This window comes from Hyperolius riggenbachi, chromosome 2 (assembly GCF_040937935.1).
Source record: "Hyperolius riggenbachi isolate aHypRig1 chromosome 2, aHypRig1.pri, whole genome shotgun sequence".
Taxonomy (NCBI): Eukaryota; Metazoa; Chordata; class Amphibia; order Anura; family Hyperoliidae; genus Hyperolius; species Hyperolius riggenbachi.
The window spans coordinates 131,578,909-131,600,192 of record NC_090647.1 but is presented as its reverse complement, the minus strand read 5'-3'; the positions used below and the strand labels follow the sequence as shown (position 1 = coordinate 131,600,192).

The following is a 21,284-nucleotide window of genomic DNA, read 5'->3' as shown; positions in this document are numbered from 1 at the left end:
ACCAAAAAAGTGGGCGGAGACAAATACAAATTTCATTGGAAAATGTAAACTGCAGCCATTCTTACGCTGTTAATGGTAGGGCTCTCAAACTTTGCAAAGTTGGTCACTGGGTGACTGGGATTAATATTCAGAAAAGTGGGTGGTGACTACAAAAGCCAATCAAAATTTACATATTGATTTTCAAGGGGAACATTAATTGCTGCTATTCTTGCACTGTTAATGGCACAAGCCTCAAACCTGGTACAGTTGGTCATTGGGTGACTGGGGTTCAAATTCAGAAAAGGGGGTGGAGCCACAGCCAGATTTGTTTCATTTCAATGCAAATTATTGACGCCAAAGACCGCAAAGCTCAAAAACTAGGTAATTGACTAATTGTGTGATAGGGTTAGAAAAAGTGGGTAGAGCCAACACCAGCCAAATACATACCTGGGCAACGCCAGGCCATCAGCTAGTAGTAAATATGCCCAGATCACTTCAGTGAAAGGTGACAATAGCAATAAATGTGTACACTAAAATAAACCCTCCCTACCTAACTCCTGCCAGTTCTGTCTTCTTATTCTTGTCTTTAACTAGTTCATGTTCCTGACAAATTTGGCATTTTATGTCGCTATTGATGCAGCGACAACTTTTTCATTACTACGGACATCTACATGAGATATAGATATATATATATATATATATTGTTTTTCTTTTCAGGTGAGTCTAGGTTTTCTCTGGGTAATCTCTTTTCCAAAAATTATTTTCAGGTGTGCACATCTTATTTGCACATTACCAATGCTACTGCTCTTTGACACTTCAAAATATATTCCTTGGCTCTTCCCAGTTAAAATGACACCACATATGTCTGGACATGTAGCAGATCAGTATCCCCAGCCTGTGCGTGTGTAGCGATTGGATTTGATTGCTAGGATGACAGTTCGGGGGCCTCTGATACTGTTCAGATGCATCAATCGGCAATGGCAGAGCAATGCATGTGTATAGCAATGGGGCCCCAAACTGTCGCCCTAGCAATCTGATGGCTACGGATGACAATAATTAGAGGTGTACACACATCTTTAGGCCAAGTACAGATGACACAAGAGGTTAATAGGCTAGGCAGGTGTTAACACTTCATTGCAGAAAAAAAAAACACAACCACTTTCTTCCTCATGCTTCTTATCCGTATTGTTCCTTTTTTTTTTTTCAGTTTAAAGGAACCCTTAGAGAAGGTATAAAATGCAAACCTGAACTTACCTGGGGCTTCCTCCGGCCCCCCTATAGCAGCAATCATTCACCTTTAAATGGATGTGCGCACGAGCGTGTACACAGTAGTTTCACTCTTTAAAGTAGAACTTCTCACTTAGGAGCGGTAACAAGTTAATAACTCTGCTGCGATTCACTTTGCATTTTTAAGTAATATTGCGGTCTGATGATTAACCAGCCTGGCGTTCTATTAAGATCGCCAGGCTGGCGACCGGACGGTTTTTTTTAATTAAAAAAAAAAAAAAAAAAAAAAAAAAGATTGCATGCAGCCAACTAAAAGTTGGCTACATGAAAGCCCACTAGAGGGCGCTCCTGTTGCGTACTCCGGCGATCAGAAGTAACAAGAAAGGCCGCGATGGCGACAAGCGTAGTGACGCGATGGCGACGAGCGTAGTGACGTCCTGACGTCAGCCGCCTCCGATCCTGCCCTTAGCGCTGGCTGGAACTGTTTGGTCCGGCTGTGCTGGGCTCGGGCGGCTAGGGGGACCCTCTTTCGCCGCTGCTCGCGGCTGATCGCCGTGCTGTGGCGGCGATTAGGTAGCACACGCGGCTGGCAAAGTGCCGGCTGTGTGTGCACCTTTTTATATGATGAAAATTGGCCCAGCAGGGCCTGAGCGGCAGCCTCCGGCGGTATTGGACGAGCTGAGCTCGTCCATACCGCCAGGCTGGTTAAACAAGCAATGACCTCACTTCAGAACTCCTCAGGGAAAGGGAAGATTGTAGGCCATTTTCTAGGCAGGCTGTATTTTACGCAGGTTATATGTTTGCAAAAGATTACTATTTAAAAGGAACCTAAACTGAGAAGAATATGAATTTTTCCTTTTAAAGCAGAGCTGAACTCAGAACGTCCTCTCTGCTCTAAAAGATACACAACAACATAATAATCTTTAAACAAAAAAACATTTCTTTGTTATAGCGGATACAAATCCTAAAATAAATCTGCACTGTTTCTACTTCCTGATTCACGGAAGCAGACATATTGTTAACCTCCTGTGCTTTCAAATGGGCTTATCTGTCATAGGCAGTCATGCGACACAGGGAGAGATCGAATTACAACTTGCGATTAGACAGGCTAAACTCTCTAAATACATACAGGGTACATTTCTCTATGTTTTCCTTCTGTCCTGTGCAAGAGTTCAGGTCCACTTTAAAATAATACCAGTTGCCTGGCTATCCTACTGATCCTGTGTCTCTAATACTTTTAGTCACAGCCCCTCAACAAGCATGCAGATCAGGTGCTCTGACTGAAGTCAGACTGGATTAGCTGCATGCTTGTTTCAGGTGTGTGATTCAGCCAAAGAGATCAGCAGGACTGACAAGCAACTGGTATTTTGCAAAAAGGAAACATCCATATCCCTGTCAGTTAAGGTTCCCTTTAAAGGGACCCTGAGCAGTAGCTGGAATAAACAATCTCACGTACCTTGGGCTTCCTCCAGCCCACCATAGGCCACAAGGTCCCCTGGCATCCTCCTGGCACCTGTCAGTGTCCCTCCGGCTGCTCCGGTTACCGAATCTTCCTGGATCTTAACACAAGTCGTCATCACGCCGGCCACTACGCGTTATCACAGTGGCCGGCGTGACAGGTCATGCGTGGTTTAGAGTTAGAAAACCGCGCATGCGCAGACTTGTCACGCCGGCCGCTGTGATGATGACGAGCGTGTTGCCGGTAACAGGAGTCGCCGGAGGGATACGGACAGGAGGACGCCGGGGAACCTCGCAGCCTACGGTGAGCTGGAGGAGGCCCCAGGTAAGTGAAATGTTTTATTCCAACTACTGTTCAGGGTCACTAAGTACCAGGCATTTTTAAGATAAGCTCAGCAGGTTTCAAACAAATGGAAGGATCATTTTTAATAATATTAAATTACAAAAGGACATGTGTACCAAGGATGTATGATGAAATGATAGTGCAACTTAAAGGAAATATTTCCACACACAAGTACAATGATATGAGTAAAAACAGGTTCTTACCTCATAACGGCTTTTTTTATTAAGATCCAGCAAACTCAATCCTGCAAGGAGAAAACAAAGAGGTTATTATAATTGTGTATTTCTATAACGCTAATATCTTCTGATGTGCTTTACATGTATATAGTCATGTCACTAACTGTCCCCCAGAGGTGCGCACGATCCAATCCCTACCATATCCGTTATGGTCTTATGTCCCTATAATAATCTAAAGGTTGCCGTAATGATACAATACCACAACCGATAAATTGTTGCAGTTCGGTAATAGATCATAATTGATCGGTTGTGGCCAATACTGGACGAATTCCTACTAACAAATCTGATCAGATCGATGGGATCGATCCCCCCAAAAAAAAAAAAAAGTATTACGGTAATTCATTAATCTGATTGGCTGAGAGATTGTATCATTAATAACCTCTGGACCTTAATGATTGAAATCTACACCCTGTTTTGATCCAGTTATACCCGCCGCTACCACCGATCGTGTTGCTCTCTCCCCACCACAAATCACTTGCCCTGCCGTTTATATGACAACGGAGCTGTGTGAGCCGTTCAGGAGCAGATTTTCATTGGCTCCTGACCCGGTCATCACTGTAAGCCAATCCCATTTGGCTTACATTGATGAACGGCGTCAGGAGCTGATGAAAGCAGCTCCTGACTTGCTCACACAGCTCTGTCATAGCGATGTGCCTGCAGGGATGGAGAATCGGCGTGACCGGCAGGTATGTGCGGCGATTCGTTGGGAGGCGCCGTTCTTTGGTACCAGCAGTCTCTCCTTACTGGGGCAGAGACTGGTGGTACGGAAGTGGTCAATAAACTCCTAAAAGTGAAACTTAAATGAAAAAGTGAGGAGATAAACAATTGTATCTATCCTCCTACTCCTAAAAATGATGCAGTTTTATGTTATGTTTAAAAACTGAAAGCAGATTTGTTGTTTTGTCTTAGCTGAATGTAATGTATTTCTCTGTGTTTCAGAAAGCTAAAATATATGATCTATTGACCTTTTTTTTCTATTCTCTCCTGGCAGAGAACTGGGCTTCCTAGACTAGAGCACAGTATTTTATGGCTGTAATTCCTTACCAGTGAGGGACACTACAGTCTGACTTGGTCCCAACTAGATAAAACCTGTCAGCTGCATAGCTGAATATTAACTCTTTCAGGCAGAGAAAGAAGAATAGCACCACAGCATACAGTAATTTGTGCGCTTGGCACTGTATATACACATATCCATTATGTCTATCTCATGTCAGATGTCACTTAAGGTTCCCTTTAAGGCCATTGTTTTGAGAGGACCAATTAACCTATCAATATGCTTTTTGGATGTGGGAGGAAATATAATAAGGCCATACAGATAGTGTCCAGGCCCAGAATTGAACTGGGGACCCCTGTACTGCAAGGCAAAAGTGCTATCCATTACGCCTCCAATGATTTCTACTACACAATACAATGGGAAAAAAATACTTAGAATGATAAATGTAAATAAACAACATTTATTCTATTAAATTTGTCACTAATAAAATGTACTCTTGATCACTGTTTCTGTGTTTCAGCAGCAGGAAACACAAGAAAACTCCTTCCAATGTTGGGTAATGCAGCAGAAACAGGATTGAGTGATTTTTAAATCTGAAGGCGTTTATTTTCTTTGACGGGGCTAATAAATCTCAGTAAATTGCAGGGTTGCGGCCTTTATGTGCAAATTATACCAACGAGTCCAATCTGGTTTGAATATTATTCAGCTTAGGTAACTCACCCTAAAGCAAACCTTCCCACTTCCTTCATCAGAATATAAAAAGGAATCAATACATAGAATATTTGCAGCTTGCATTACATTGCTTCAAGTAATAAAATGAGTAGAGATGGCCTGAACTGTTCGCAGCGAACAGGCCATAGGGAATGACCTCGGGGTCATTTCCGCATTCATCATACTACGCTTTACTGCTTAGACGCTTTCCCGGTGGCCGCACGTCCTTGATCGCGCGCCTGCGGGCGGGAGTGCTCTGCATGACGTTGTGCACATGCGCAGAGCTTTTTCCAGCTGCAGGAGCGCAATCAAGGGCGCGTGGCCGACGGGAAAGTGTTTATGCAGTAATGCGTAATATGACCCCAAAGTCATTCCCCATGGCCTGTTCGCTGCGAACCGTTCGCGACAGCACAAAAAATTCGGTCACTGGAAGCACTGCCTCTAAAAATGACCTTAAAGAATCCTTAAAGGGACACTTAAGCCAACCCAAAAAAATGAGTTTTACTCACCTGGGGATTCCACCAGCCCCCTGCAGCTGTTCGGTGCCCATGCCGTCTCCCTCCGATCCTCCTGTCCCAGCCGGCAGCCACTTCTGGTTTCGGCGACAGGAGCAGACAGGCTGAGAATGTGAGCGATTCTTCACGTTCCCGGCCGCAATAGCGCCCCGTATGCTGCTAGAGCATACAGGGCGCTATTGTGGGAACGCGAGGAATCACTCGTGTTCCCAGCCTGTCAGCTCCTGTTGCCGAAACTGGAAATGGCTCCCGGCGGGGACAGGAGGATCGGAGGGAGACGGCATGGGCACCGAACAGCTGCAGGGGGCTGGTGGAATCCCCAGGTGAGTAAAACTCATTTTTTTGGGTTGGCTTAAGTGACCCTTTAAGGTCAATTTCTGCCGTCGATCGATGGCCAATTCAACCACTCTGAATCAGCTAGAAAGCGATGCAGCAGGAAGCATGATCAATCAGCCGATTGATTTCTGACCGGTTTCAACAGATTTGCTCGATCGGTCCAGAAAGAAAATGTAGGTCGATCGGCTGCTGGCAGAAGATCGATGACCCATAGTGTTGCATCGGATGGAATGGTGCAACACTGCATTTCCATCCATTTTCAATAGATTTAATTCTTCGACCTGACAGGAATCTATTGGATGGTCGAATCTGATGCAAATTGTATGCAAAGTGTATGGGTACCTTTAGGGTTGAGACAATAAGGTTTAGTAGGAATGTGGTAACACAAATAAATGCAAATTACGAAGAAAAAAAAAAAAAAAAGAGTGCACAACAAACATATGCCTGTTATGCCATCACTCTAGGCCACAGTGCTACAAAATACACTGATCCATCCGCAGTGCAATATCCGGATATGTAACATGGTAACACTAGATGCATTCAAGAAGAAAAAGAACCCAGGAGCAATCCACTATGGTTTAAAAAGCAAACTTCTTCTAAACTTTAATAGACCAAAACTTCAGAAAGGCAAAACAGCAGTTAAAATTGTATACTTAGCACATGTAGCACATAAGGAAGGTTGGAGATGCCGGCCGAATCGCTTGCGCTAGCGATTTGGCCAGCTGCGCTATTCATCCCTTTGGCAGAGTTTCCCTGCGGGGAAACTGCGGATTCCACCACAGTGTAAACGGGCCCCAGATGATCAGGTAAATATCCCTGCCTTAGCCGATGAGTCTTCTACCAAATCTCTATGTGCTGGTAGTGTAAGAACTAGTAAGAGACCATGCCATAATACTGTATTTCTTCTTTATGTGTGTTCAATACTTCTAGGCCCCCCTTCTTGATCTGTTGGTTGGATTGAAGTCTCTGGTCATCTTGAATGCAGTTGCTCTCCTCTTAAGTTACTTGACTGATCATCTGGTTCCTGATACATGGTTACCAACCCAATCTTACCATGCTAAAAACAAATGTGTGTACAAGTAGACTAGACATATTGCCAGGGTGTTGCTTCTGCCAGATTTAGTCAGCACGCAAGACGGTTGGATTTACCATAAGGCACTGTAGGCACATGCCTACAGGCTCCTGATGATGGAAAGGCTCCTCTCCCCTAGTGCCCCCTTACCTATGCAGAGTCCTGAGCAGAATGTAAATGAGAGGTTACTCACCCAGCTCTCAGTATTCCACTGACTAGATCTCCCTTCAGTCGGGGCCACCACTAGTTACTTAATACTGAGGGTACTTTTGGCTACCTAATACTAAAGGGCACCTGTAGCTACCTATGATGGGCAAGGGAAGTAACAGCTGGGATGGGCAGCACACTTACGGGGCTTTGTAAGTTCCTGGAGGGTGAAGTCTAGGGTGCCAGGACATCTGTGCCTATAGGATCCTGTGATGTTAATCCGGGCTTGACCCCAGATAAAAAAAACCCTCATATACAAGGGGAGTGCAGACTGTATTGTGAGGGGGCAGCCCTGTGGCACCGTCTCCCCTGCTTGACCCCTGGGTAATGCCTGTGAAGTCACTGCATGTAGCACATGAGGGAACAGTTTAAGCTCTTCCACCTGCCCCCTCGATCAGCTGCGAAGTGGGCAGGATGCACAGCTGTGGTAATCAGACGATTTGTGGAACAACATTTAACATGGCAAGAACTGAAAGACCCTATATTGTCTTCTTTCATGCTAATCATGCTTGCACATTATGTGCAGCATGAGGAGAGGAAGTTAAAATTCTACACAGGTCACTTTTGATCCCTGTTAGACTGAAACTCTTTTTCCCAGACTCCAATGATCTATGCTTCTCTATGCTTCTGGAGTTGTGAAGGGGAAGGCTACTTCATTCATATGTGGTGGTCATGCCCTCTTGTGACTAGTTTCTGGAATCAGTTTACAGCCATGTCAGTGAAGTTCCATCTTGCTAAGCATTGGAAAACAAAGAGGTTTTGTTACGGCTTATTTACACCTTTATGTTTTGTTATTAAAGCTGTGATTAATAAAGTAAATAACATAATGATCTTTGAAAAATGATTGCAGTCAATAATGACCTCTTCCTACAATCCCATGAAACTTGTTCCCTCTGGAAACTGATAGCAGATATCACAGGTCTAAAGGTGGCCATTAAGGTAATCGTTATATCGAATCTAATCAGTTTCTCAGATCGATTCCCTTAATACAATTGAATTGCGTAGCAGCTTTCCTTTCATTAGTGGGCCCTTACGATAATTTCTGATCGATATTACAATCAAACTGGATGGTCGATTGTCCAGAGAACTGTATTACAACTTGAGGAAAAAAGATCCGGGCACCAGCTTGCCGTTCAGCAGTCACCTTTAATTACATCCCCAGCATCCCCATAACACACGTGAGAAAAGGCATTTTCTCACGTGTGTTATGGGGATGCTGGGGATGTAATTAAAGGTGACTGCTGAACGGCAAGCTGGTGCTCGGATCTTTTTTCCTCAAGTTGTAATACTGATTGATGCTTATCTGGAGGCACAGCAACTGCACCTACATACCCCCTGGGCCAGCTGTCATCTAGTGCCGATCGACTTCCTTTAGTGGTGTACGTCCAGAGAACTGTATAGTTAATGGTCACCTTTAGACATGTTCTCTTTTTTTGAATGCGTGCACTTTTATCCTTTTTCTTTGATATCTTTATGATTCCCTGATATTGTGTTGCTATTTGGCAGTACTTTTTTCATTATCATATAGATAATGTCATATTTTCTGTCCTTTACATGTATTGGATATAACTCTTGTGACTGAACTCCATTCTTTGCAGTTCCTCGTGTGGGACTTTGTTTCTCCTTTACTTGGATTGTCACTGCTCTTGAAATAATAACTATGCCTTCATTCTAGGTTTACATTACAATATTTTAAATTAGCGGTTTTCTACATGTTATCCAGTAGATAGCACAATACAACTAAGATGACCCAAGATTTCCTTTGCACCTTTACGACTTGACCCAAACAATGAAAATCAACTCAAAGGCCCAATGCACACCAAAACCGCTAGCAGATCGTCAAAATGCTAGCGGTTTTGGGAGCAGAGAGCCGATATTTGCCGGGTGCACACCGAGCGGATTTTGTATGCGATCCGCCGGCCGCATCCGCATCAGCGTGGCTAATGTATCTTTATGGGCTGGTGCACACCGGCGGTTTGAGGTTTTAAGCAAACCGCAAACGTGCAGCAAGAGGCCCATAAAGATACATTAGCCATGCGGATTTTCAAGCGGATGTGGCCGGCAGATTCGCCCAGTGTGCACTGGGCCTAAGCTACCATCCCTATACAATTAAATTTAACAGCTGGCACTATGCACACCTCCAAGTCCCCAGCATCTGCCAGATCCAGATTTGTCCATCAGACTGCCAGATGGTGAAGCACACAGAGTCTCAGAGTGCAATGGCGGTGTGTTTTGCACCACTCCAGACGATGTTTGGCAATGAGCATGGTGCTCTTATAGTTGTGTGGAGAGATTTTGCCAGAAGTCCAGTTTGTGAAGCTCACAATGAAAAGGTTTTCTAAACTTGGTTTCTAAAGGCAATCTGGAAGTGAGTTCTGACATGGATGACAGTGCAGTGCCGTTAGATTGTCTGACCTACCGTAGTTCTTTGTGGTTGAATTATTAACACAATGAAGAGTCTACAATTGTCCTGTCTGCGTAAGTAACATGCAATATTTTCAAAATAAGCCTAATTTACATAAGTTATGCTGAGCAAATCTGGACAGGATTTATAAAAAAAATAAAATAATTGGGCTGCATGTGTGTGCATGCGACTGCAGTGCACTGCCATCCACCAATGTTCAGCAGCCCCGTACTATGGCCTCATGTGGCCAGGCAAAACATTGCCACCTAACAGACACTTTACAGTATGTCTAGACCAAATGTGCAAGTTTATTACGGATTACCAATGATCTCTTGCTGGAGGAACTTTAAAAAAAAACAAAAAAAAAAAACAAATCAGACCTAATGTGTGTAATAACCGGTAAGTTATGTGTATATGTCTTTGCAGATAGAGACGTTTTGTGTCATATTCCATAAACTGGGGTGCTAATTGCCAGATTAAAGTGTTTGATATTTACGGCTTATTTACCCCTTTATGTTTTATAATACTGGAAGGAGGAGTGAGACAGGAGGCCAACAGGACCTCAACATTCCCCACTTCACTTCTTCTTGGTTACTGATGTACATAACTTACTGTATGACGTGCCCCAGAGCTATTTGGGTTCCCTCATATGCCATTAAGTTTAACATTAGAGAAGAGCCCAATTTAGCTTATTTATCAAACACTGAGAAATCATAATGGCTCCTCATATTTTAATTTATAATTCTAATTTGTATGAATTTTTGTTGAGAATTTGTATGAAGTTTTGTTTTAGCTGCTGGCTAGAAAACGCAATGGATCTTCGAGCTAGAGGGCCTGATTATAAGTAAGAAGGCATCCTTTGTACCCTAACAACCTCCAACTAGTAGTATTATACGAAAGTGCAGTAACCACATCCCTCATTGGTAGATGAAGGTCCTGTGGAGTTTCTTTACATCATATTCTCTTCAGACACCAGTGAGAGGTTCTTGGCTATCCAGTGCTTGTTCAGCAGGTCTGCCATGCCTTCCACCCAGTGTTTCAAATGTGACATAAAAAAAACCAGAGAGCAGCTTCAGGTGTTTAAACCCTCGTGTTCTGCTCACAGTGCTTTGGAAATAAGCCACGTTTTGCACTCTGTTTGCACTTAGTTCATCTCTGCTTGTGATTTCAAATGATACTGTTTTAACTGGCAAAGTCTACAGCATTCGATGATCAAAAACACGTAAGACCAGTTCTGTTTGCGGATGTTTAAATAATGAAGTAGTATTTAAGTAACCTCAAGACCTGTGTTTGCATTCTTTGTAAATATACTGCCGGTCTACTTTGTGAAACTGTGCTGGGTATGGGAAAACAAGTAAAGGGGTGGTCTCTTGAAAAAACTGGTCAGTACTTTCAAAATTTTGCTTCATGCAAATCTGATCTGTACTTTTCTCAACCTAATTCTGTCCCTGCTATAGTGGGCATAACGAAGATCTTCTTTAAAATGATGGTTTTGGCAGTGGTTAACTGTGAGCAATTAAACACCCCCAAAACACTTTCAGTGTGAGACTATAGCCAAACCGGCACAATACCTGATGAAGGGGGCCAGACCCGCGAAATGCATTGTAATGTGCCAGTAAAATTCCTATTCAATATATTTGACCTAGATCATTTATGAGAGGAAACTACAATACCACTTAGTTTAAATATCTATCTGGGCTCCTCAGGCATAACTTTACTGTAGACCCTTTAATAAAAGGGATCTCCAGCTATGTGCTACCCACTAGAGGTTTGGAGCGAGCACAGTGGTATATTAGTACTCCTGACTCACTCCCGCAAAGAGTTTAATGTAAAAAAAAAAAAAAAGCCTAGTACACACTTTCAATTATGATTTGCCAATCACTGACTAAAGGCTCATACAGACGTAAGATAAAAGTCTTTGGAAAATGAAAGATCACAGACCAATTTTACCCCCTTCCATGTAGTATGAGAGCCATACTCTACACAGTCTTTTCTATGGAGCTGAACTCCCCATCAGATAAAAATCTTTGCAAGATGCTGCACACACAGATGCTGTACACATTCAACAGATCAGTATCTGCAAAAGATCTGTTCCTGCAAAAGATCCATTCATAGTCTATGATATCTGCAGATCTCATGCACACTTTGTTTAACAGACAATTATCTGTAGATCAGATCCGCCAGGTTGGATCTTCAGATCGGCAGATAATTGTCTGATCTGCAGATGAATGTCCATTAAACAAGGTGTGTATGGGATCTGCAGATGTCATAGACTATGAATGCATTTTGCAGGGATTGATCTTTTGCAGATACTGATCTTTTGAATGTGTACAGCATCTGTGTGTGCAGCATCTTGCAAAGATTTTTATCTGATGGGGAGTTCAGCTCCATAGAATAGACTGTGTAGGTATGGCTCTCATACTACATGGAAGGGGGTAAAATTGGTCTGTGATCTTTCATTTTCCAAAGACTTTTATCTGACGTGTGCACCCACCTTTATTTTTCCACCTACATGTAGTGAGGGTGAACAGATATTGAATACTATGAGCAGACTGTGTAGGTAAACCTCCATGCTACATGGAGGTGGTAAAATTGGTCAGCGCATGGCTAATTTTAACTCAAAGTGTGTACCAGACTAAGGCCCAGTGCACACCAAAAACCTCTAGCAGATCTGCAAAACGCTAGAGGTTTTCGAAGCAGATTTCAGAGCAATCCTCGGCATGTTTTCTAAACATGCCTAGCGTTTTTTGGAGCATTTTTGTGTAGCAGATTTCACATATTGTTACAGTAAAAGCTGTTACTGAACAGCTTCTGCAACAAAAACGCCTGGAAAACCGATCTGATCTAGTGTTTTTCAGAGCGGTTTTTCACTTTCCTATACTTTAACATTGAGGCAGAAACGCCTCAGAAATCTAAAAAATGCTGCAGCACCCGAGTTTGCATTTGTGGAAAAAATGAACCGCTCTGGTGTGCACCATCCCATTCACTTTCATTAGCCACGCGGTTTTCCTCCTGCAAGCGTTTTAGAAAAAACTCTCCAGAACCGCTCTGGTGTGCACCAGCTCATAAGCTGTCATTATGCTAATTTGGGGATTCAACTCTAGTTAAGAAAAACGTAATATTTTCAGTTTGGTTCTAAATGTAGGATTAATGGCAAACATTATTTTAGTTTGATTACTTGGATTTTATGTTAGTATAACACACAGCCATTTGTTTCTAGCATTAACATGGATAAAAAGGAATTATGAAGTTTGCTGCTAGTCAATGGATTACTCCATGAGTTGAAAAGTAACAAGGCCTAATCCTATTATAAGCTAAGAGGTTCTGGAAGTCACATGACTGTGTTGCACAGTACATAGAGCACTGCTGCAAATGCAGCAGGGAAGGGTGGCGTGAGTTTACTGTCAGTTTTAAAGGCCCACTATCGCAAAAAAATTGTACAATTTAAAATACATACATATAAAATGCACTATAAATTGCCATCACTTTTAAAAGTAAAAAGGCAGTAGTGCAAAGCTGACAGATTTGACAGGTTTTGGACTAGTCTGCCTCCTCGTGGGGGATTCCCAGTATTACCTTTAGTCTTTACAAAAGAACTTCAGGAAAAGATCTATAAAAACATGGCAGCCCCCTCCCTACTTGTCCGCACACTATTTTGGCAGTTGGACTGAGTAACTGCAGTTCAGTCAGTGTTTTTGTAAATAGAGAAATAACTGAAAATCCTGCATGAAGAAATGGACTAGTCAAAAACCTGACAGATCTACCTACTGCAAGTGACAGTGACATAGGAAAAAAATATTTATAATACATTTGACTGAGAGAGATATGTACATTTATATGTATGCATTTTAAATGGTGTATTTTTTCCCAATAGTTGTCCTTTAAGTGGGACGTTAAAGTCCCACGTTACAGCAGCCAGTAACGCAGCCTAACTCACAGCACTGTAAAATCAATGTGCTGTTCACAGTGCACACGTTGCGTTACATTGTAACGCAGCACGTTTAAACAAAGTGCTGCATGCTGTAAGTTATACTGGGCTAAGCAGCGTTAGACTGTTTGCACATGCTCAGTAATGTTGGAGGAGGAGGTCTCCCCTCCTCCTCCGCAGCCAGCCACATGGCTAATTAATATTCACTGCACTGTGGTGACTCGTGGTGGGACTGTAGTGTTGTCCGGATCATGAACGAATTGTTCATTTGATCCGGATCTTTTTTGTGAGTCGAATCATCCGGATCATCACAATGTTCGGTTCACAGTGGATGTCTGTCTGGAAGAAACAGGAACATACAGAATGTACAGTGCAGGGACTTCCCATCACTATCCTGGAGCTGCTGCTTTGAGAGCCACATAACGCAGCTCAATCTGACGTCCAACTTCAACACCACCATGCGTTGCGTTAGGGGCACGTTATGCAACCATAACGTCCCCTAAAACGCAACGTCTTGGTGGGAAAGAGGCCTAAAGTGACACTGAGGCTACTTTCCCACCAAGACGTTGCTTTTTAGGGGACGTTATGGTCGCATAACGTGCCCCTAACGCAACGCATGGTGGTGTTGAAGTTGGACGTCAGATTGAGCTGCGTTATGCAGCTCTCAAAGCAGCCGCTCCAGGATAGTGATGGGAAGTCCGGATATTTTGAAGGATTCGAATCATTTGAATCGGATCATTGAAAAGATCCGAATCTTTGAACCGAATCATTTGAATCATTTTACTAGGGAAGCAGACTGGGTGAAATGACTAGCAGGACAGGACTTTCCCTGCACTGTACATTCTGTGTGTTCCTGTTTCTTCCAGACAGACATTTACTGTGAACCGAATTTTTCATTGTGATGATCCGGATGATTCGACTGAAAAAAGATCCTGATCAAATGAATGATTCGTTCAGGATCCGGACAACACTACAGTCCCACCATGAGTCACCACAGTGCAGTGAATATTAATTAGCCATGTGGCTGGCCGCTGAGGAGGAGCGGAGACCTCCTCCTCCAACATTACTGAGCATGTGCAAACAGTCTAACGCTGCTTAGCCCAGTATAACGTACAGCATGCAGCACTTTGTTTAAACGTGCTGCGTTACAATGTAACGCAACGTGTGCACTGTGAACAGCACATTGATTTTACAGTGCTGTGAGTTAGGCTGCGTTACTGGCTGCTGTAACGTGGGACTTTAAAGAGAACCCGAGGTGGGTTTAAAGAATGTTATCTGCATATAGAGGCTGGATCTGCCTATACAGCCCAGCCTCTGTTGCTATCCCAAACCCCCCTAAGGTCCCCCTGCACTCTGCAATCCCTCATAAATCACAGCCGTGCTGTGAGGCTGTGTTTACATCTGTAGTGTCAGTCTCAGCTGCTCCCCCGCCTCCTGCATAGCTCCGGTCCCTGCCCCCGTCCCTTCCCTCCAATCAGCAGGGAGGGAAGGGATGCAGGCGGGGACCGGAGTTCTTCAGGAGGCGGGGAGAGCAGCAGACTGACACTATAGAGATAAACACAGCCAGCTCTGACAAGCTGTGTGTCAGCAGCGTGGCTGTGATTTATGAGGGATTGCAGAGTGCAGGGGGACCTTAGGGGGGTTTGGGATAGCAACAGAGGCTGGGCTGTATAGGCAGATCCAGCCTCTGTATGCAGATAATATTCTTCAAACCCACCTCGGGTTCTCTTTAACATCCCACTGTGAAACCAGCCTGAGGCTAGATTCACAGTGGGACGTTGCGTTTTGATGCCACGTTAAAGTCGCACCGCAAGCTTACAACACAACGCGCCCAAAAAGTGGCAACGCAGCGTTACCGTCGCATACAGCAGATACAGTAAAAAATACAGGCAATGAAAAGTATGCTTCCAAGTCATTACTGAGCATGTGCAAACAGTCCAACGCAGCTAATAACGTGTATAACGCACTGCATGCAGTACTTTTATTTAACGTGCAGCGTTAGACATCAACGCAACGTGTGCACTGTGAACAGGGCATTGATTTTTCATTGCAGTGAGTTATTCTGCGTTAAATGCTGTTTTAACGCGCCACTTTAACGTCCCACTGTGAACTTAGCCTGAAGCAAAAAAAAAATCCCCTATGATATAATGAATTGTATGTGTAGTATGGATAATTAATAGAACATTAGTAGCAAAGAAAAGAGTCTTCTGCTTATTTTCAGGTATATGGCTGTTCAATATAGCATTGCATCATTCTATCATATTTTCAGTTTACAAACTACACTCCGCATTTTAATCTATGAAACTTTTAAACTCCCCTGCAGTAAAAATCTCATCTGAAGTTGCCTTTCACGGTTTATTTGAAGTATAAGTGCCTCAGAAAGCAACACTGTAGCAGACTAAACTGGCAGAGAGCTCAGAGAAGCTCTTTTGCATAGATAACAAGTTAAGTTTCTTAACTCTTCCTGTACTGGAAACAATACGAGACTGGTTTCTGTGCTACTAATGCTCCATTTCTTGGCTGTACTACACATACAAATCATATAAGTTAATTTTCACTTCAGATTCCCTTTAAGCAGACTGCAAATAGTAATGGAAACTATTTTTAACAACATTATTATGTACACAGACTTGTGCATCACCCATCTACATTTTCTTCAAAGCCATAGCAGAATAGCAGTAGTGTAGCCAGCAGGCAAGTGGCAGACAGCAATGAAATAGTCACAGGATGATTCACACACACTCCATTGAGGGAATTTGTTTTGCTGCTGATTTCCAGTACGGATTATGTCATGAGGTGTGTCAGGGGCTTAGAGAAGGAGGCTTGCTGCAGCTGCATATTTTACCATGTATTCACCACCGTCAGCTTTAACAGGAAGGGAATGTTCCCAATGGCTGAGAACAGTTTCCACAGCCCGCACAGAAGGGGCAGTCCTGAATAAACGCCTGTTTCACTACTGATTTCGTAAGCAGTGTGACATACTGACTCATATAGAATGTAAGTCAATGAATGAATAAAAACACTAGCAAGGACTTCAGCAGCAGGGACTGCACAATCCTTCCTGTATCTGTGATAGCCAATCCACTTCCCCTGAATAGTACCGCTAAATAACACAGCAAGGGCCTGAGCCACTGATGTGCTGCCAACTTCAGCAACGTGCGTCACTGTGCAATACGCAAGGACATCAGACAGTGCATAGACAACACCTTCTGATGGGTACACTAACGCGATGCGCCTCTGTGTGCCGCTTCATGTATTTTTAGCACAACACAGGTACCATTTGTATGTGCAGGTTCTTAACCTCCCTGGCGGTAAGCCCGTGCTGAGCACGGGCTATGCCGCCGGGAGGCACCGCTCAGGCCCCGCTGGGCCGATTTGCATAATTTTTTTTTTTTGCTGCACGCAGCTAGCACTTTGCTAGCTGCGTGCAGTGCCCGATCGACGCCGCTACCCGCCGATCCGCCGCTATACGCGTCGCCGCAGCCCCCCCCCCCCCCCCCAGACCCCGTGCGCTGCCTGGCCAACGGGGGAAGCCCTCCAGGAGATCCCGTTCTTTGATCTCCTGATCTCCTCGGAGGGGCTGGGGGGATGCCGCTGAGCAGCGGCTATCATGTAGCGAGACCTCGTCTCGCTACATGAAAATAAAAATTTTTTGCTGCCCCCTGGCGGATTTTGCCAAACTGCCAGGAGGGTTAATGTGAACCCAAGGTGAGAGTTATAAGGAGGCTGCCATATTTATTTCCTTTTAAGCAATACCAGTTGCCTGGCTGTCCTGCTGCTCCCCTGCCTCTAATGCTGGGAATACACAATGAGATTTTTCAGCAGATTTTGTCCGATCAATTTTCTGATCGTTTTTCCGATCGATTTCCATTCACTTCTATGAGAAAATCGATCAGAAAAACGATTGAAAATAAGATCGGACCTGTCGGAAATTATCTATTTAAACATCTATTTGCAAAAAAATCTGATGGTGTATTCCCAGCATAACACTTTTAGCCCTACCTAGCCCCTGAAAACAAATATAACAGATCAGGTGTTCCTGACATTATTGTCAGATCTGACAAGATTAGATGCATGCTTGTTTCTGGTGTGATTCAGACACTACTGCAGCCAAATAGCTCAGCAGGGCTGCCAAGCAACTGGTATTGTTTAAAAGGAAACAATTATGGCAGCCTTCATATCACTCTCCCCTCAGGTTCACCTTAAGTCTGGATTTACACTGTAAGGGGTCGTTTCCGTATAGCGCACTTTCAGTCGCGCTTAAAGAGACACTGAAGCGGAAAAAAAAAATATGATATAGTGAATTGGTTGTGTACTATGAATAATTACTAGAAGATTAGCAGCAAAGAAAATATTCTCATACTTTTATTTTCAGGTATATAGTCTTTTTTCTAACATTGTATCATTCTATAATATGTGCACATTACACAACACTCAGCATTCAAAATGAGTCTTTCAGAGCAGTCTGTGAAGTAATGACCTCTCCTCTAGCAGAGGAAAAGTAAATAGTCCAGAAACAGTTGGGATAATAAAAGTCAGATTACAGCCCTCTCCAGGACTAACTTAGTCTGAGAGCTTAATGGCTTGTTTGCATAGAGATAGCAACTGGAGTTTCTCAACTCTTCCTGTACTGGAAACAATTACACTAAAAGGTGGCCATACACTGGCCCGATTCGCCGCCGTTTTGACAGCAGATTCGATCACTGGGATCGAATCTGCTGCCAATCGTTCACGCTACACGCCGAATTTCGATCCTTTTCGTCCGATCCCGTCGATCGCTCCATGCGGAAAATTAGCGTCGATCGCCCGCGGGTAGGGAGCGCGTCGCTAGCGGCGTTCGAGTACCCGACGACCGACGCAATAGAACCGCATACATTACCTGCTCCGCCGGCACGTCTACGCCCGGTCACCGCTGCTCCGTGTCCGCGCTGGTCTCCGGCATGCTTCAGTTCCTCCTGCCCGGCAGGAAGTTTAAACAGTAGAGGGCGCTCTACTGTTTAAACTTCCTGCCGGGCATGAAGAAGTAAAGCATGCCGGGCCGGAGACCAGAGCGGAGACGGAGCAGCGGTGACCTGGGGACTGGAGTCGCGCCGGCGGAGCAGGTAATGTATGCGGGCATGTGGGCGGGGGGAGCGGCGGCAGCACCACCACCACCACAACAGATTGTGAACGGTTTCAGGCTGAAATCGGTTCACAATCTGTTTTCAGTAAAGGTAGCCATACGATCCCTCTCTGATCAGATTCGATCAGATAGGGATCTGTCAGTTGGTCGAAGCTGATGGCAAATCGACCAGTGTATGGCTACCTGTTTTATTTCTTAGCTGTGCTACACATACAAATCATAATATCATTTTTTTTCGCTTCAGTGTCTCTTTAAGGAAACGTGATAGGAAGGACAGCAGACAGCGCATAGACTGCACTGTCTGCTGTTTCCATGAATGCGCTGCAATTCAGCACTGAATCACCGCGCATGGTTTGCTGCATTTCGGTGCACTTCAGCCGCCGATCGCCCTTAGGGTTACATAACACACACGTTATAATGTGTGTAAACTGCATTGGATGCTGTGGGGGTAATGCTGGGTACACACGATCAGCCGGATCGATTAATGATTTCCGACATGTTCGATCGAACATGTAGGAAATAATCGATCCCGCTGATCGAGCGCGAAATCGCATTGTGTGTACCCAGCATTATACCGTACACCTTAATTCAACATCTGCATGTAGAGAGTTAGAATAGTGCAATCCATTACAATGCAGAGATGTGAACAGGCCCACCGAATTGTATGAAAAGTGATTTGATATGCAGAATTATTCTACAACTCAATGGGCGTGGTGTGAAAGGAGAAAAACTGGATTGCATTTACATTAAAAAAAGAAATGTTGGAGAAAATAATCCTAATGTCTATAATTAAAAACAAACAGCAATGAATTGTGATAAGCTATATTACATTGTATGAATGTGGCTCACAATTCGTTTTTCCGCATATATTCAACTGAATGACACCCGAATTATTGAAAGGACCTCTATCGCGAAAATCTTATAGTTTAAAATGTATGTAAACGCAAACAATTAAGAAGTACGCTTCTTCCAGAGTAAAATGAGCCATAAACTACTTTCTCCTATGTTGCTGTCACTGTACAGTAGGTAGTAGAAATCTGACAGAACCGACAGGTTTTGGACTAGCCCATCTCCTCATGGGGGTTTCACAGGGATTTCTTTATTTTCAAATGCTCTTTCACATCAGACAACGCGTAGAATAGCCTGCGGCGTGTCGTCGGGATGCTGTTATGCGACGCAATCGGTGGCGGTAGCTATTAATTCACCCGACGGGAAAACGCCAGCTCCCGATTTAAAGCTCCCGGGTGCTTCGAACCGCAACGTACCGAAATGCAGCGTCAGGTGTGAAAGGTAAAATGAAAGTCTATGGACTTTCATTTAACCTTGGTTAACAACTTTGCGTCAAAACGCAGGAAACTGGCTCTAGTGTGAAAGAACCCTTAGTGAATGGCTGTTGCTCCGTCCAACTGCCAAAAAAGTGTATGGTCAGCATCTTTGTATAAATCTTTTTCAGGGAGTGCCTTTATCCTCTATAATAAAACCTGTGTCCCTGCGTCACGCTGTCCCTGTGTAGCCGGGTCCATGCTTTTTGCTACTGCGCATGTGCGCAGCACGGACCCGGACAGCAGTTGGGACTGGAGGACGGGGCCAGTGAGCCAAGCGGGTGGACGGTGGCGCGTAGTTAAAACAAAAACAGACCTAGAGCCTGTTTTTAAACCAGCTTGGGTCTACTAGTAAAGCATAAAGGCCATGGTGAGAATTCCCTATGAAGAGATGGATTAACACAAAACCTGTCAGTAATGTCAGATTTCTACTACCTACTGTAAGTGACAGCAACATAGGAGAAAAGTAATGTATGGCTCATTTTACTCTGGAAGAAAAGCACTTTTTATTTGTATGTGTTTTCAATTTTAAGATTGTCGCAACAGTTCCTGTTTAAGGAGTGATTCAGTTTTGGAATTTTAGCTATTTAAATTGGTTCAGGACCGTGGTAGGTAGACTCTACAACACATCAGTGGCTATCTGTGGTCCCGAGCCGATCCCCGCTACCTCATACGTCATGCGACAGCCAAGCTTCCTCCTATCGGTAAAGAGCCAATTTCATTGGCATCTTACCAGGTGATCACTGTTAGCCAATCACAGAATGGCTGCATTAAAACAAGGCTCTGGTCTGGTTCTTGGGCCAGAGCCTTGCGGTTTGAAATAGGTTAAACCATTTTATAGATTTATTTATTTTTGCCCACAAGCATTTAGTCCCAGTCTTTCCCCATTTTCATATTTAGTGCAATACTGTGTATAATGCAGCGCCTGCTTCCTCTGCAGCTGTTATATTATTGGACAAATGGCAGGCAGTAAGGGCTGGTACTCGTAAATCAGAATGATCAGATCCAAATCTTGCTCCAGACCGATTGGAGACCGCCATAAATAAACTGTATGTACCGGCATATGTATCAATTGATCCTGCACATGTCACAGGTCACATGTGCAGTCAGCTGATCAATATGAATCAATAATTACTTACAGGAACTTAAAAAAAAGGATTTATCAGAAAAATCATTGTGCATGTGTGCATGGGATTCTTCATATCCGGTCAATCAATCAAAGATTTGGAAATCGGATGGAATGATCTGTTTGATCCAATGATTGGATAGATAGGCTGTGACGGAGAGGCTGAATCCGACGCGAGGGAAGACAAGGGGGCGCTGCATGCAGTGTGTCTGGACCCGAATCGGGAAAAATGCCTTTCTACCACCTCTGCTTCTAGTACACACTAAAAGGGGACACATGGAGGGAGGGTGGGCAGGCACTAGAC

The 21,284-nt window shown here is 43.9% G+C and overlaps 1 protein-coding gene across 5 annotated transcripts in view; it reads right to left on the bottom strand.

The window, feature by feature from the left end:
• Positions 1-21,284, bottom strand: part of B4GALNT1 (beta-1,4-N-acetyl-galactosaminyltransferase 1) — a 223,828-nt gene that overhangs the window by 66,988 nt on the left and 135,556 nt on the right. For all 5 annotated transcript variants that reach the window (XM_068267426.1, XM_068267423.1, XM_068267424.1 and 2 more), the window contains exon 5: positions 3,211-3,251. In XM_068267426.1, the coding sequence (XP_068123527.1) occupies positions 3,211-3,251 (41 nt within the window). The remainder of the gene's footprint in view (positions 1-3,210; positions 3,252-21,284) is intronic.